General features: G+C 34.7%; 1 protein-coding gene across 1 annotated transcript in view; it reads right to left on the bottom strand.

The window, feature by feature from the left end:
- Nucleotides 1-1022: 1022 nt before the first annotated feature.
- Nucleotides 1023-17041, bottom strand: part of LOC148596679 (scavenger receptor cysteine-rich domain-containing protein DMBT1-like) — a 29416-nt gene continuing 13397 nt past the window's right edge. The window contains exons 12-25 of the mRNA XM_088562795.1: nt 16197-16229; nt 15124-15144; nt 14074-14218; nt 13032-13195; nt 12427-12459; nt 9692-9739; nt 8856-8997; nt 7688-7848; nt 7286-7330; nt 5311-5880; nt 4348-4550; nt 3168-3562; nt 2010-2296; nt 1023-1299 (exon numbers count right to left, since the gene is read on the bottom strand). Of these exons, the coding sequence (XP_088418921.1) occupies nt 1124-1299; nt 2010-2296; nt 3168-3562; nt 4348-4550; nt 5311-5880; nt 7286-7330; nt 7688-7848; nt 8856-8997; nt 9692-9739; nt 12427-12459; nt 13032-13195; nt 14074-14218; nt 15124-15144; nt 16197-16229 (2423 nt within the window). The 3' untranslated portion in view covers nt 1023-1123. The remainder of the gene's footprint in view (nt 1300-2009; nt 2297-3167; nt 3563-4347; nt 4551-5310; nt 5881-7285; nt 7331-7687; nt 7849-8855; nt 8998-9691; nt 9740-12426; nt 12460-13031; nt 13196-14073; nt 14219-15123; nt 15145-16196; nt 16230-17041) is intronic.

Below are 17041 nucleotides of genomic sequence, written 5' to 3'. Positions count from 1 at the left end.
GGAAAAAGGGGGAGTATTACAAATATGAATACATCATCTCTTTGAATATGATCAGTACTATTGACGTCGGTGTAAAAAGTAAAATAAAATAAAATAAAAAAAGAGGAAATTGTTCGCTTAACGTTGGTGGAGGCGCAAAATTGTTCTTAAACGTTTCTGTCTTTAAATGTAAACTTTATGCAGCCCCGTCCAAGTGTATTAACTGCCTTCTTTGAATTTCGTATTAAAGCAGTTACGTAATGAAAAGATCAATATTTAGGGAAACTAATGGGGAACTATTATGTTGAATAGGTGTTTAGTTTATCCTGACTCTAGAATATTTACTTGTATTTACCTTTGTGTTATATCATAATTATGTTATTTCGGAGTTTGAATCATCGGTTTCTCTTTTTCATACATGTACTTGGCGGTCCTTATTTGTTTACAAATTACATGTTATACATTTAACACCTTTCCCAATGAATCGCATGTTTAGTCGATTCGTGACGTAATTAATTGACTAAATTATAGGCTCGTAAGTATTTTTCTATGAACATAACACAGGGAACGTATCATTCGAAGACCTTTTACCGTTTTTTTTTGTGTGATTATTACGTATCAATATGCTTGCTTATTGGCTCTGCTTTTCAGGATAATATAAGAAGGTGAAACCTTAAACAGTCCCAAAGAAACATATCAATTCCAACATCTGAGTTCTTTCATAATTTTATTCCTGTTATTATTCACTTCCAAAATAGTAAAGTTTGTTATGATATACGGTTTCCATTTCATTTTTCTATTTTCGTGGTCTGAAATGTGGATGGGCCGAAATGTCCGGCTGTGGTAAGGACTTGTAGGTTGTCGTGGTCCGACATGTCTCTGGGTCAAACTATCTGGTAAGCTTATTACGCCATTTTCGTAAACATGCAGGTGCCAAGTTTTGACCATCCCTATCTTAGGGAAGGCTGAGATTCGATTTGTATTTAATCACCTCACTTCGTGTGGCGTGGTGTAAAATAATGGACGAAAAAAGAATGAGTCAATACAAAATAATTCTGTATTCAGATTTTAAAATTAAAATAATAATTACTTGAAAAAAATTTAATCATTTATCATTTGTTTGTTCTCTTTGCTAATAATTTTCTCAAATAGTTTTTATCTCCCCTTGACGGTTCCGTTTAGATCTGAAGTACAGGGAAACCCCAACTAGTATGGCTAACATGGCAACACCAGTAACAACTGCCCCGACAACATACAGCGGTTTTCCGTGTTTGTATTCTGCATGTGATCTTTCTCCAGTATCTGCCTCGGCCTGAGCTCCTATAAAATACGAAAAATCATACCTTTCAATGTTTATTTATTTAGGTGTTTCATGTTCTCATACGTGAGTTATGAAACATTGAACGAATGAATGCAGACTCCCCAAAGGCACATTTTGGCCTGTCTAGCCTTATTGGTTCGCTGTGGTTTGACTATGTATATTTGATTTGAGGCACCACGGCCTAAATAATAGTCAATGTAATCTTACATATAGTTGTTATTGTCAATTACATCTTCAAGATATTTAAGCGTGTGGTTCATTTGCCCTTCATTTAAGGAGGTAGACCTTGGGTAAGGGACATCACGCTTAAAAAATCATTGGAACGTTTGTATTCAGTATTTTACATCAATCTTATGTAAGCATCTAATTAACTTAAATTCATTTTATTCTGCTTCAAACGAAAGCTTGAGGGGATTTGGTGAAATTGAATATGATACAAACATATCACTGACTTCATGAGTTATGTCCCTTACCCTAGGTCTACCTCCTTAAAAAACCCTAAAATGTTGCTACAATATTATTGCGGATTGGGGTGACAAGACTTTTTTCTTTCCTTTAAATTGATACATATCCATCTGAACAATTATTTTTTTCAAAACACCAAATAATTTTTTAATGATATGTTTTTCTCTTGTTGATTGAAAAAAGTAAACAAAAAATTTGACCGGTCCAAATTATGATCCAGAAAATCTAATTACTGCGCATTTACCGTATTGAATATTGATAACAGCTTCATCTTCCGCATATCCAATTGGTCCTTCGCCCTGCTGGTCATCCTCTGGTATACCGGAGGTATTCTCCGGTTCGTCTTCAGCCACACGCTTTGTATGACAACGAGGCTCACATGCCAGGGAGTAATCGTTCACATGACAGAATGTTGCGTTACAATGAATATACATGGAGTCTGGTTGGAATGCGTATTCAAAATCTTGAAAGTGGAACTTGGTCTCGTGTGTTCTTGTTGATGTGACGTATGCATTAGGTTCGGAAGGACATCTGTAAATAAATTATGATTAACCGTTGATTAAAGAACGGTCAGAGTAAGGTGAATGCGATCGGAAATAACGTACGGTATTGCAGAGTAATTTCTGGTGTCAGGCGTAGACTTGGTAGTTGGGAAATCTCGCGATTTCTTGTTGGTTGAGAATTATTAACCAAGCTTTTATTTGAGCACAAATAGCTGCGTTCTTCATGCGCAAATCTTATATAACATTGATCAAGTTGGTAACGATCAAAATAATGCAACTGGTAACTTGTACAATAATGCAGTGGTGGATCCTGGGAAGTTGCGGGTTTGGAACCCTCCTTTTTTGTCGTAAAGTTTTGAGTGCGAGTGGTATAAGTACGATCCCATTAATGATTTTAATGAACTTTGCATATCACAACGACAATATAAGAGAGATCATGAGGACTGGGAAACTCCAAAATCTTACTCAGACAGAGAATAAATAATTTATAAATAGGTATACATGACTGTTTACAGTGATACTGACTACAAATACAAAATTATAAAACATACATTTACACCACATTTAGTAAATAATATTCAGAACCCCCCTTTCTTTTCTGGAACCCTTGTTTAAAATTTCTGGACCCGCCTCCTTAATGAAATTTAAAGAATGATCAATTGAATATAACAATATAAGCATCGTTGGCCCTTAATTAGGCGGAAGGCAGGTTGAATGTTCTGAATTACGTTTACTTATATCTTTCACTCTACTTCTTTTCATATGTTTGTTAAAGTTCATGACTTTTTTATCTTTTGTCTAGGGTCAACATCTGATATATAATTGCATACTTAGTTCAAAAGGAAAATACCGGTATACATATTTATAATACAGTCAAATGATAATTATATATTACTAACCCATTCCGTATTAAGTAATAGGTGTAGCTATCGCTTGCATATTTGCTAGGCTTTGTGTAGCAGTCACTGAGTCTCATTTTCACATCGTAGTCATGGATTGGAGTCTGCGCATTGACATATATATTCTGACCAACCATGTGCGAAGGCGGGAAGCCGATCAGCTCATGAAGGTAGTCCTTATCGCTGTAGAACTTCAGATTTACGGGAAATATACCGGTTCCTGCCACCCACGGTACGGTCACTCCCTGATTGTAGTTGACCTGGCCTCCCATCTTGGACATATCACACTCCACATTTATTTTAAACCTGTACTCATGAACGATGTATGGTTGGTAGGGATCGTGTACGGCATAAATCAGGGTGTTTTTGTAGATGACTAAACCGTGTTGTGATGTCTAAAATATATTACAAAGTATGAACGTTGGAGAGTAACCACTTAAAATTCATATGTTATACTGTGAGTATTTTGAATTCATAACAAAACTCATTTGTGATGTCTGCAATGCTTCATCAACGTACGGTTTAGAACACATATCATTGGTAAACGAGTAGGAATTTCCGTGCAATTAGTACACGTATTCAATCTTTCTTTGATATGCACTGTTCAGAATGTAAAATCATGTGACGACAATATTAAAAAAACCCCGATTGATAAAAACATGAAACTAGAGAAAACTGTGAGTAATGCTCACTTAATTGATACACCGACATGCCCATTCGCTATCAGTTAGACCTCCAAATTGACTTTTATCAAGATTTAAAATAGGAGGTGCACAATGAGAACATGTAATAATAATTCAGGGAAAATTTCAGTGGTGAAGAAGAAAAAAATGGATGAAAGATGGATACCCTCATACCATGACAAAAATCCCGTGTTGCTATGCTTCCAAATCGATTGTATCAAAATCGAAGACAGGGGGTACGCAATGGGAATGGATAATTAAGATTCGGTTAAAGGTTCACAAAATTTTTTTGGTGATGAAGAAGGTGTAAGGGATTTAAGAGATGGTACCCCTGTGCAACGGAAGCAACTAAAGAGGGAAGACAGAAGTACAAATGGATGGAAGGATGGACACCTCATCACTAATTACTCACCATTGTAAGTGAGGGGTGTGATAAAGTTAAAAAGTGACAGGAAAAATATTACTTTAACACATCTAAAAAACAAAAACATAACTACCTCTTTGGTCGTACCACATGTGGTATAGTCCTCATCGAATAAAAGATAATCTCCAGATCGGTGTCCGGTGCAGCTATGTTGTCCTAAGTATACATCTCCGTCATTGAATCCGGAATATTTCTGTTCGAGAGGTGGAAGGTGAATCTGTATATTCCAGTTACTGTGCTGGCAGTTTACATTTATATTCCGCTCATCGGTTTTTTCTGGAAAGAATATTATTGACAATAAAAGACATGCATGGTATAATGGAAGATTTAATCATTAAGAGTGTCCCAAAATATATAAATGTAACATCCTAAACCAACTCTCTTCCTTGGATCTACTATATATTGAAAAAACGTTTTGACTGGTTGTGGTGTAAAAATTCTGGTTGGAAATTTATATCGCCACTATCCTCAGCAGTAATCACAACTTTAGGCAGAACCCTAGCAATAATATATACCCAATCTGCAACAGTTTACAGCAATAGTCACAACTTTAAGAAGAAACCTGGCAATAATGCATATCACAGTTGTCAACAGTTGGCATAATACATGCACAGTCCACAGTGGTTCACAGCGGAGGTCAAAATCGGGATAAGAACCGAGTATTAATACATACGAATCCGCCACAGTTCACGGCAGTGGTCATATTTCAAGATAGGGAAGTGGTAATAAAACATACCAAATCCACCTAAGTATACAGCAGATCTTAAGTCACAAATCTAGGAAGAAATCTTGCAATATTACATACCCAGTCCGCTTCAAATTACAACTCTTGGTAGGAAACTGGCAGTAGTCAATACTTAGTCCATCACAGTCCACAGCAGTGGTCATAATTCTGTAAAGAGTTGGGCAATAATACTTACCCAGTCCGCCACAATTCACAACACCGGTTACTTGAATGAAGTTTCCAATAAAACATACACGATCCGCCACAGTTCACAGCTGTTGTCACAGTTTCAAACCTTGAAATAATACATACCCAGTCCGCCACAGTTGACAGCAGTGGTCACAACTCTTGGTAGAAATCTGGCAATGTCTGTGTAGTTGATGCTGACGTAGTAATTACTTGTGTAGGAAATGTTTCTGAGCGCAAGCTCATCAATACCATCTCCAATACCAACAGTGATAATTTTGATGCCCCTTGCTTTGCAATCATCAGCTGCGTACTGAGCAGATGACTGTCCGTCCGTTAGTAGAACGATATAGTTCTGTGCATTTGGTCTGTCACCGTAGGATTGCTGGAAAAGAACATGACATGCATGGTATAAAGCGTTACCAATGTCAGTACCGCCTCCAGAATATTTCATCTGCATCACACTCCTCTCCATATCAAGAGGTTGTCTGATGTAGGAGCTAAGATAGAATACATCGTGATAGCTGTCGTCGAAATTGATCAGTCCTAATCTGACATTGTCGTTCCGGATATCAAGCTGTCGTATTGTATCGACAATGGATTGTTTTGTTCTCTCGAAGTTATAAGAACCGACACTTCCAGACTCATCAACGACAAACACAACGTCGGCTGGATTATAAACTGCTGACTGGCAACCTGAAAAGATAGAGAATTTGGGACTTCTATAGGCCTTTGATAATTATTCATAATTGCCATTGTCATATAGGAACATATATCATATTTAATTTGCTGAGAGGTTTGTCTCTCTGTGATGCTTATTGCGATCGACATTCATGCTTTATCGACATATAAAAACATAGCAACGCCACCTGCATTTGTACTAGTACAGAGTGCCAGGCGGCTAGCTTAATTATGAGGCAGTGCACAAGCGTTTATAGATCTTGTTTTAAAACTTTCATTGTGAATTGAGCAGCTTTTCCTACATTCATATATATATATATATATATATATATATATACGAAGATTATTTGTACGTTGCTACTGTCCTTACATTTTATGACGTCATATATTGTGTTATTAATGCGGGATAGGATGTCATAATAGTATTAGATTATTTAATATTTATTCAACGAGAGGGAGTCTCTCATTGTCTTCCCAATCTGAGCTGATTTGTTTTGTTACATGTAGGAGTTCCTTTTATAGAGTTTTTACTGTCATCGTAGGTACAATGACTCATCAAGCAACTATCACTTTGCCGTAAGACGAGATGAGCATAAGAAACTCCCGGGAGTTGAAAAATATTTTATAATCTGTTTATCGCTGTTTTGCTGAATTATAAGGTATTATTTTCTTTTTATTTTCAATTTTCCTGACCTAAATATGTAAGTTTTATAAGCGCTGCAAGATTTCCTTTCGGGACTATTTTTCGGCGACGTGCTACGTGACGTCACGTATGTTGCTCAGCTGTGATACACATTATTTAAAAAAAAAATCGGTTAACTGTGACGGTTGCATTTAACATTTGTGGAAATAATTTTGAGATTTATTCATTCTAATCGGGTAAGTTACTGTATTTAATCATTTTCCATTATAGACTAGAAAATATTGCCACAAATTAGTCATTATTTCACACGCAGTAAACAAACAGACGGTTATTTGGGTCGTCCAATATTCCTACGTTGATGCTTGTATGTCACGTGAGGACATATGAACTAGCGATAATTTTCATTCTCACTTGACTGGCGTAAGATTATCGTATAGCAGGATCAAAAGGATTTTAAACAAACTAGCGATTATGTTATTTTATCCAATCAGCGACTTCTTGTGTGTGTATTATTTTTCCGACGCAGTCGCTGTAGTTTCACTTTTTACCCTTTGATCTAAAAGACGCTCTTCCATGGAAACGCAAGTCACCTGATCACAATTCTATTTCCCGATTAACCATAAAAAAAAAGACTGTATGGAAAATTGAAAATGTGTGCCATGTGTTATTTCTTGAATGAAATGTAGAAAATTATAAGTAAAAGGAAGAAAATTCATTACGTCGGCTATCTTTTTTGTTAAGATAGCATTGTTCACAGAGGGTTGAAATACAATGTACCTCCGGTAAAAGGTGTTGTCATTGGTACTTCAGTTGTAAGGTCTTCTACAATAGAAAATAAATGAATTATGTTAATTCATATTTTTTAATGCAATACACTTCAGAACAATATCAAACTCTTTTTTTTTCACAGCATAACTATTGTAATAAGTGACTGAAACACACGAGATAATCAGTATTTTTAATAACAATACATATTTGGATACGTTTTAAATATAGTTAAAATAATTTGCTGTATTCACTGTATCTTTTCAAAATTAGGGCAAAACATGGAATCGCCCTCCTTCAGAAACTTTTTAGATTTAGTCGTCCTATTATCCTTTTTAGTCTTTTCCGAGTGGACATGGGGTGGGATGCAGTGGGGTCTGGGTTCATTAATAAATTTAATTTAATTACACATACCACAATAAATGTATAACTTGTTACTACAATAGTTGTTGTACCCAAGGTCAACACCTCTACAGTAATCAATACCATTGTTGTAGTAATATGAATATGAATCACAACTTAAATGTGATAAAATGGCAGGCCCACTTTCATAGTACGAAGAAACGTAGTCTGAACTGAAATATGATAAAATAAAAATACGATGACGTCAGTCCTTAGTTTCTTGTCCCATTGTCGATGTTTAGAACAATAAAGTGTGATATAGTCGTAATCAGAGTAATTAAAACACAGGATGAATTATCGAGAAGATAGCCTCCTCTATTTTGTGACTATGATGTGAACTACGATTAAGGGAAAGAAAAAAATACCAACAAAAAAGCCGGTTGTTTCTTTGGATTTTAGTATTTGTTTGGTTCCATTTTAAAATTCCTTTTATATACTTCTAACTTTCGATGTTCGTATATGTATGGCTTTGATTTCAATGCATACATATACGAGAGGTCAATTATATCTGGTAAAGAATACCGAAATTTACAATATTTACTAATACTGTGGCTCCAATCAGTACTGGATATGTCTTGGTTTCATTTTCAATAGCTTTCAATGTATTTACGTACTAGAGGTTAATAACTTCTTGTAACTCATGTAAAGAATATCGGAATTTCAATATTTATTTTTAAATTTTACAAAAGAAGAAACTGTCTAATCTAAACCATCCCTTTAAGATTGTGATTAGCATTCTGCTTTTTGTTATTAGTCATAATTGGGAGTCAGAACTGTATACATTGTATACAAATCGACAAAGCATTTACTGTCAATATTCTACACACATTTTAAAAATACACATCTGGGAATGCAGTCTCCTCCACAGCCCTTTAACCGATTCTTGCTTCATTACGTATCACTCCGCCAGCTTATAAGGTTTGCTATATGGGATGTAAACAAATAATTTACAAGGCATTATCACTACTAATTTCAAATCCGCGAAGTTGTTTCCGGCAGATGTACTGTACTTATTCTATAAAGGGGCAGGGTTTAGCACTGAGTGTGGCTGGGGTGTACAATTATGAAATAACTAATCAACATGTACCTTCTTCGCATGAGATGAATGGAAATTGGCCTTACCAAAAGCTTCATAAAGTTTTGTCATTGTCAACCTCATTTGTAAGGATTATATACTTACTTTTTGTATCCGAGATATCTACAGACCCGGTTCATCGAGAATGTAGGTATGTAATGGTCGTGACAGACATATCCCCAGCGCCCTCTATAGTACACCTCTAACAGTCCATAACTTCCGTTAGTTAGCCGGATTGGTATGTGCCCTTCACATAAATTTACAAAATGGTAGTTCAGAGGTACAAAATGTACTTAGACAAAAGGCGACATAAAGCTTTTAATTTGAAACTTACACTTGAAAAAATTAAAAACAATTGATAAAATCATCACTTTAGGTACTGTTTCACATCATTTATTCTTTCAAAGCAAAATATACTTGTACCACATTTGTTAACTACAAATAGCCGTAAACTATCAACTTCCGGAAACACCGCCATCTTCTCCGGGTTTTAGTTTATGCTGATTGTAATTGTTCGTTTATTTGATTTATTTAATGAGCAGGAATTGATTGTATTATGGTTGCTCGACCTAGTTATATTTATTTGCTTTATGACGAGTACCACTGTCAGAGCAGGACATGCTTGCCGTTCCGGAGCACCCGATGTCATCCCGTTTTTTGTGGGATTTCATATGCTACTGCATTAGTCATTATGTTACGTCGTGTAAGCCTTATCTTCAGTTTTATGCCTCAGTTCGCTACAATTTTGTATATAGATCATTTTTTTTCCTTTTAGTTAATGTTTAGGCCTGGATTTGGTCATATGACTCATCTCACTACTGACACTCCGGTATTTTTTGTTTATATTTAGCTATTAATATAAACTGACTTAGTAAAGCTTAAAATAATGAGTATATTTATATCAAAATGCGCAGAAAAATAATTCTATAAACTATACGCACCATAATAACTTCCGAGCATGTAACCTGAGGTTGTTACTTCACTAGGATCTGAAATTGCATTATATATATCAGAGTAAAGTTTCTTTTAGAAATGACTTTATGTGTATCATACATATTGCACCTCATACAAAAAGATAAGATATAGATAAAACACAATACAGCCAAGACATGAAGACCGTTAATTCCAAACCCTCTATATTTAGTTCCAAACCTGCCATTATTATCTGATACGTTCACAACCTGACATGATAAATACACTCTGTATATCATTGATTAACAATATGCACATACGTTGTAATCGATGGGGAATTTAGTTTGCACTCCTTGAGACGTTTAGGTTTCCGGCACGCACGATTTCCAAACGCACAATAAACGCCCACCAAACGCACGATAAACGAACGCTTCTATCTTGCGTTTAAACGGACGTTTTTATCGTATATTTGAACGCACGATAAACGAACGCTCCTAGCGTGCACGCACGATAGGCGAACGAGGAAAAAATAATAATATTGACATATAATTAAGACAGAAAAAATAAAAAATAAAATAAATGAAATTATATAAATTAATAATATCAAAAAAATATAAAAATAACAGTTAAAGCATGGAAATAATCGAAGTACAAAAATAAACGAACGCTTCTATCGTGCGTTTAAACGAACGCTCGTACCTTGCGTTTAAACGAACGCTCCTATCGTACCTTCAAACAAACGCTCCCAGTGTGCGTTTAAACGAACGCAAAACGATGTGTAAAGGAACGATACACGATGCACGAACGTTAATTTTGGAAACGTGAACGTCCCAAGGAGTGTAGTTGCTAAAAAAGGTATTCGACCTAAAGGAAACATTCGTAATATTTGACGTTGTTATCGGTAAGTTGATTGAAGATTGCTATATTTGTCGTTATTGATATGTAAAGGAATGATTAGGGTAGCTGTTGTAATTGGTATGTTGATGGATGATAACGACAGTTGCTATGTTGAGGGATGCTAAGAAAAGTTTTCGTTATCGGCTGATTTAGGATGATAACAATAGTTGTCGTCATCAGTATATTATGGTATGATTACGATAGCTTACATAATTGGTATATTGTGGGATGATACTTGTCGTAATCAGTCTGTTGAGGGATGATTACGATAGTTGTCATCATCATCATGTTAAGGGATGCATGCTTCCGTTATTGGTATGTTTAGGGATAATTACGATAATTGTAACTATCGGTATGTTAAGCAATGATTACGAAAGCTGTCGTGATTGGTATGTTGAGAGATGATTACGAAAGCTGTCGTGATTGGTATGTTGAGAGATGATTACGAAAGCTGTCGTGATTGGTATGTTGAGAGATGATTACGACAAGTATTAGTATCAGTATGTTGATGGATGATTACGAAATTGTCGTTTTTTTGTATAGCGAGGGATGTTTACGATAGTTTTCGGAACGAAAACGATAGTTGTCATAAATATTATTTTTTAGAATAATCACTGCAGCTATTGTTAGGGGCTTGTTGATGATTACGAAAGTTGTCATTATCGGTATGTTGTCGTTTTAGACAAATTTACTATAAAAGAAAATAGTTTTACATAAAAAAGCTGATGTATCAAGCATTCCAGAACGAGAACACGTAACAAATCTTTTTTATACTAGGCCGACTCACTCAGCAAGATTTTTTGTGTTCTTGCTCAAAGAAACAACAAAAAAGATAGGAAGTGTCGCACACGCGTGACTGCGAACCACAAAGTTGGCATTTTGAATGCCAAGGCATCGGCGGAGAAGCAGGACTATCCATGTTAAATAATTGTGATGAGCCGTCGGGCGATCATTTCACGACCTCCAGCAGTCAAAAGATGGTTACGGGAATTGAAAAAAAAAATACATTCATTTATGGAAACTGCATAATTGTCATTGTATTTTAATGCTATAGTTATAGCATCTATGCAAATCTATATAGCTATAGCGTATTGGTTAAAATTCAACATATCATATAATAGTTAAATTCCAGACGTAACAGGCTTTCTGTTTGGATAAAATAATCTGTCTATCATCTCATAGACTAAATTTTGTAATATGGCTGTGACGTTATACGGAAAACCTGACCGCAAACCATAGTGGTGCACCATGTTGGGTAAGATGCCACGTTCCTCGCACGTTAAAGAATCCTACTGTGGTATTCTCCCGGAGTAGGAACCATAGGGCTCCGCCACAGGAGGCTAAATTGCCCGACCCTACCCACTTCTCCCTACTTCCAGTGACAATCAAAATTTGTCGACCCCATTGTCCTTGTGTCCCATCCCTTTTTCATTTCATCATCATTTCATGTTCATTTTATCATCAATTTCATGTTCATCGTCTGAATATAGCTGAAATATTGCTGCTCGGACGTTAAACCCCAACAATCAAACAAACAAATTCAACGTTTTTCTTGCTGATATACTCCTCAAATTTGATACTTAAATTAAATTATAAGGAATGACTGTTAAAAATTATTTTTATCGGTCCATTTGAAATAACCTCAATGACCGTGATTCATCTTAAAAATAACCTGTTATATGTATTATTTGGTGCGCACCACGTGATTGAGGTCTTTTCCTCATAGACCAAAAATATAACAGTGATTCCTAAATTTAAATACCTAACTTGAAAATGCCAAACCTGTTGGATTAAGGATATCGAGCCGAATAATATCGCATTGGGTAACCTAACACAATATGTTAACATATCATAAAAATAAACTCACAGTCAGTTGTAACTTCTTCTGACTTCGGATACTCTTGAATATAAAATAGATGTAAAATATTAGACATGAGATGTACCTAAGTGTAATTTTTCATATTTTTCATCATTTCATGTTCATTAAATCATCTATTTCATGTTCATTGCCTGAATATAGCTGAAATATTGCTGCTTGGGCGCTAAACCCCAACAATCAATCAATCAATCAATAAATCATATTTTTCAATAATTCAATTTGAATTATAATAAGCCTTACGATTGGTTATTTATGTAAACTAACTTGATACTGTTGCGTCATTAACGTCGATTGTTTAACAGTCCGCCACTCATAAAAGACCAAACTTTTAAAAAGTTTTAATAAATAGTCACATATCAATTTCAACTGAAATCAATTTTAGATTAAATGATAACCGCTTCGTGGTTTATGAATGTGAAATGACCCAAATTGTTCATGCGAGCATAACTTGATCAAAAATATAAAAAAAAATGTAGGTACTCTCCTGACATTCGTATTAATATGTACCTATTTAATAGTGCTTTTTTTCTGATTCAATTGTGATTTATAAAGTCGATATCTTCTGGTGTTTCAGTGAGAACAATATTACTTACGACACGATACTCCCGCGTCCTCATTATGTTTGCAATCATTTGAGTACCAGGAATTAGACAGACACTCTGAAATATCTCTTTCATAACCATTGCATCGGAGTTCGTCTATCAAAATTGGTCCATTGCCTTCTCCAAACCTTGCATTGCTGTAAGCTGTGACGCTCCTGAAATATTAAGTGTAAGTTTTTGAAAGGCAAAATGTGACAAATCAGAATATGCATGTCAAAAACCCACTGATTTATCCATCATTTGATCTCTGCATCACTGGATTTGCTCAGATGTTTTCAATCGAAATTCAATATCCGTTTCAAGGATTTTTTTGGTATTCCGGAGCACGTTTAGGTATTACCTTGTACGTAGAGCTCTAAAAGCCCCCCCAAAAAAGTCCTTCATTTTTCTAAATCTCACATATTTTTTAGATATACCTTGATATAAGTGGCTTAACCACTTTAGTTTATAAAAAGAAGTAACGGCCATGTTTTTTTTTTTTAAATGACCAAAAATCCAAATGCAATATTGTGCTAGAACCATTCTTCATTAAAATCTGTCTGGTAGTTGAAGTGAAGAATGTGTTTAAGTAAAACATTACAGAAGACGACGAATTATAAGTGATCTTGGTGACAGCAATACCTCAAGGTGATTTTATTATTCTCTTCCATACCAAAAAGTCGAACAGTTTATACATGTGGAAAATTTAAGTCATCGTTTTGTTCTGTTACTTGTATGTTAGTGGACATGACATGGGTAACATGACAGGTGTCTCTAGAAAAGCAAGACACGCATAGTCTACCAGGAATCTGGCGCGATGTGTCCATTTATTTGAAAATCTATTCTTTGAGTTTTTAGTTAAAAAAAACATCTTGTCAGTGTTATCTTACCTGTACCTAATGTAGTCTCGCAGGGCACAGATGACTAAAACGTCCTGTTAATAAAATTTGTAATTGCATATTATTTTCTTTTATCCATTGTGGGTGCCTTGGACACGCCCTTTCCACTATATAGGTCCTCTCTTTTATATAAAAACGCAACGCGTTATACCTACCCATATCTATTGTAACCTAGCATGGCACAAATGACTTGAGCATCCTCTCTGTCAAAGTTGTCATCGCAGATTGTACCCCATCGTCCATTGTGAAAAACTAGGACACTCCCTTCCCATGAGTAGACTCCTCCTATTAATCTAATGGCTGAGAGGAAGATAATAATTTCTGATGTTTGTCGTAACATTCATTAGTCAATAACTTTATAACATTTGAACGAAAAGTTTTATTTTGAATTATCCCTTGTCTTCTGTTAACAATATACACTGTTGGAAAAAACATATTTTCACGTTCTTATATTACCATGGTTTCGTTGTTTATTTGTCCTTTTATTAAACAAATGACAAAAGCACGTATTCAATAAAAACTTATTTGAAAAAGAATATTAATAGCCAATAAAAAAACTTATATATCATGTTTCGAGCCATCAGTTATCAGGTATGGAAGTTATTCAATGTGAAAAAAAGTCTGGTAAAAGAATATATACCCTATAGTCAAGAATCCGACAAAATTGGGAAAATCAGAAACATGCATGTCAAACCCCAACGATCTGATAAAATGATCTCACTCAATGATAATTTCTCTATTAAAAAAAAACAAAACTCAATGTTTGATCTCTGAAGCTCTGCACATTTAAATTGTGTTTTTACCATGTTTTATAAACAGCCTGATTCTTACAGAGACTGATATTTAATGCACTAAATAAAAACAATAATTCATATAGAAACAGGCACACCGTTTTATGAGGGCAAAAGTATTTTTTGTTTTACATGTTTTAGTTGGCGTTTATATTTGTAGTTTACATGATCCTTCAATAGACCTTTTGTCTTGTATAACGTATCTCCTGGTTAGAAACGTAACGAAAGTGAAAAAAATATATATTAAAATATATATAAAAGTATATATGTAGTTTATCCTGACAAAACTGTTAAATTTACTTGTGAATGTATACCTGCGTGTAATCTATCCCTATAAATTTGTTAAAATTCAAATATATACTCACGTGAAGTCTATCATGATAAAACTATAAAATTTAGATAATGTATACTCACGTGTAATCTGTCCTCGAGAGACTATTAAAATAAAAACATGTATTAAAGATTAAATAAAGGGTAGTTTAAGAAATAAATCACGAAAACTACACTGTACCATCGTTTTACCACATGCTGGCCATTTATGTGACATCGAGGTAAAACAATGATAAAATATAATTTCCGTGATTTATTTCGATTCTGATATAACTATTTTCTTCATATTTTTAATGCATGCAGCATATGTGTTGCACGAAATGTTGGTCATGTGTTTATTACTTTTTTACCATCATTGTCATGACTTTTAAAGCACTTCATATAAAAATACAAAATGATGGGTGAAAAACTTTAGGCAAAATAAAAAATGTGGTACATTCTGTATAACAAATGGCAATATCAAGGAAAACAATGGATTGATTGATTGATTGTTTGGTTTAACGCCCGAGCAGTAACATTTCAGCTATATGCAGGCGATGAACATGAAATGGATGATAAAATGAACATGAAATGATGATGCAATGAAAAATGGGAAGGGACACAAGGATAATGGGGTCAACATATTTTGATCGCCACTGGGAATAGGGAGAGGTGGGTAGGGTCGGACAATTTAGCCTCCTATACCGGAGCCGTATGCTTCTTACTCCAAAAGAAGGATTCGTTAACGTGGGAGGAACGGAAAGAAATGGACAAGTTGAATACTACCACAATGGTTTTGACTTGAAACAATGTACAAGCATGTCCGAAGGAAGGCTTAAGGGCGTAGACATAAATGACGCAACTATTACAAATAATTGGAACGTTTGTAATCAACATTGTACATCAATCTCATGTAAGCATCAAAGTAACTTGGATTGATTTCATTCTGTTTCAAATGAAAGCTTGATAGACTTTAGTGAAATTGAATGTGATACAAACATATCATAGATGTAAAGAGTTATGTCCCTTACCTTACGTCTACCTCCTTAAACATGGTTTTATAGCGCGCTTGACCATCCCTTTCTAAAAAAAGTGTTTCCGGTCTATACCGAAACAATTTTACAGTCGAAAATGAGTTTGGATTAGACAGGATGTATGTCGTTACAGGCCTTCCTTACCTTGTAGACCGTAGTGAGATGTTGTCATTGGTTCTGTAATATAAAAAAATTGACATAGATTAAGGACACAACTATTTGAATCAGCGGTATGTTTTAATCATATTCAATTTCATCAATCCTTCAAGCGTTGACCTAAAAACAACTGAAACTATCCAAGTTACTGAGATTTGTAAACTGGTTTACACAAACGTACACATAATTTTTATTTGCCTTAAGCAATGCATTTAATTTCTCGTTGAAAAAAAGAACTATTTAATGATTTTTGAAATCTTTTCAGTAATAGTATAATTGATTATCACTGACCAACAAATGGACAAAAAATCACAAATTCTTTACTCTTTTTATTTCATACAATAGAACTGCTCAGTATTTTTTGGTTTAACTATTGGTCATTTTTAACCTACTGAATTCACCTATTACCATTGAAGTCATTCATTATTCACTCTTTGTTTTTTTGTACCATTGAAGTCGCTCATTTCTCACTATTTGTTTTTTTTGTACCACTGACATCATTCATTACTCGCTCTTCGTTGTAATTATCATTATTACTCATTTATTGTTTTACGCATTGAGGAAAATAAACCCATTGAAAATATAAATTGCTCACATTTGTGTAACCATTGAAATCACTCACTACTCCCTCATTGTTTTATCACTGAAATCACTCATAACTCACTCGTTGTTGTTATCGTTGAGCTCACCCGATGGTTACTTTTTCGTAACCACAGAAATCACTAATAACTCACTCGTTGTTTTATCATTAAATCACTCACAACTCACCCTTTGTGATACCATTGAAGTCACCCATTAGTTTATTTTTCGTAACCGTTGAAATCAATCATAAC

The sequence above is a fragment of the Perna viridis genome, chromosome 15 (assembly GCF_037379345.1).
Source record: "Perna viridis isolate PV_CMFRI_1.1 ecotype Kerala chromosome 15, ASM3737934v1, whole genome shotgun sequence".
Classification (NCBI taxonomy): Eukaryota; Metazoa; Mollusca; class Bivalvia; order Mytilida; family Mytilidae; genus Perna; species Perna viridis.
The sequence above is the reverse complement of the archived record's forward strand: the minus strand, read 5'-3'. Positions and strand labels throughout refer to the sequence as shown.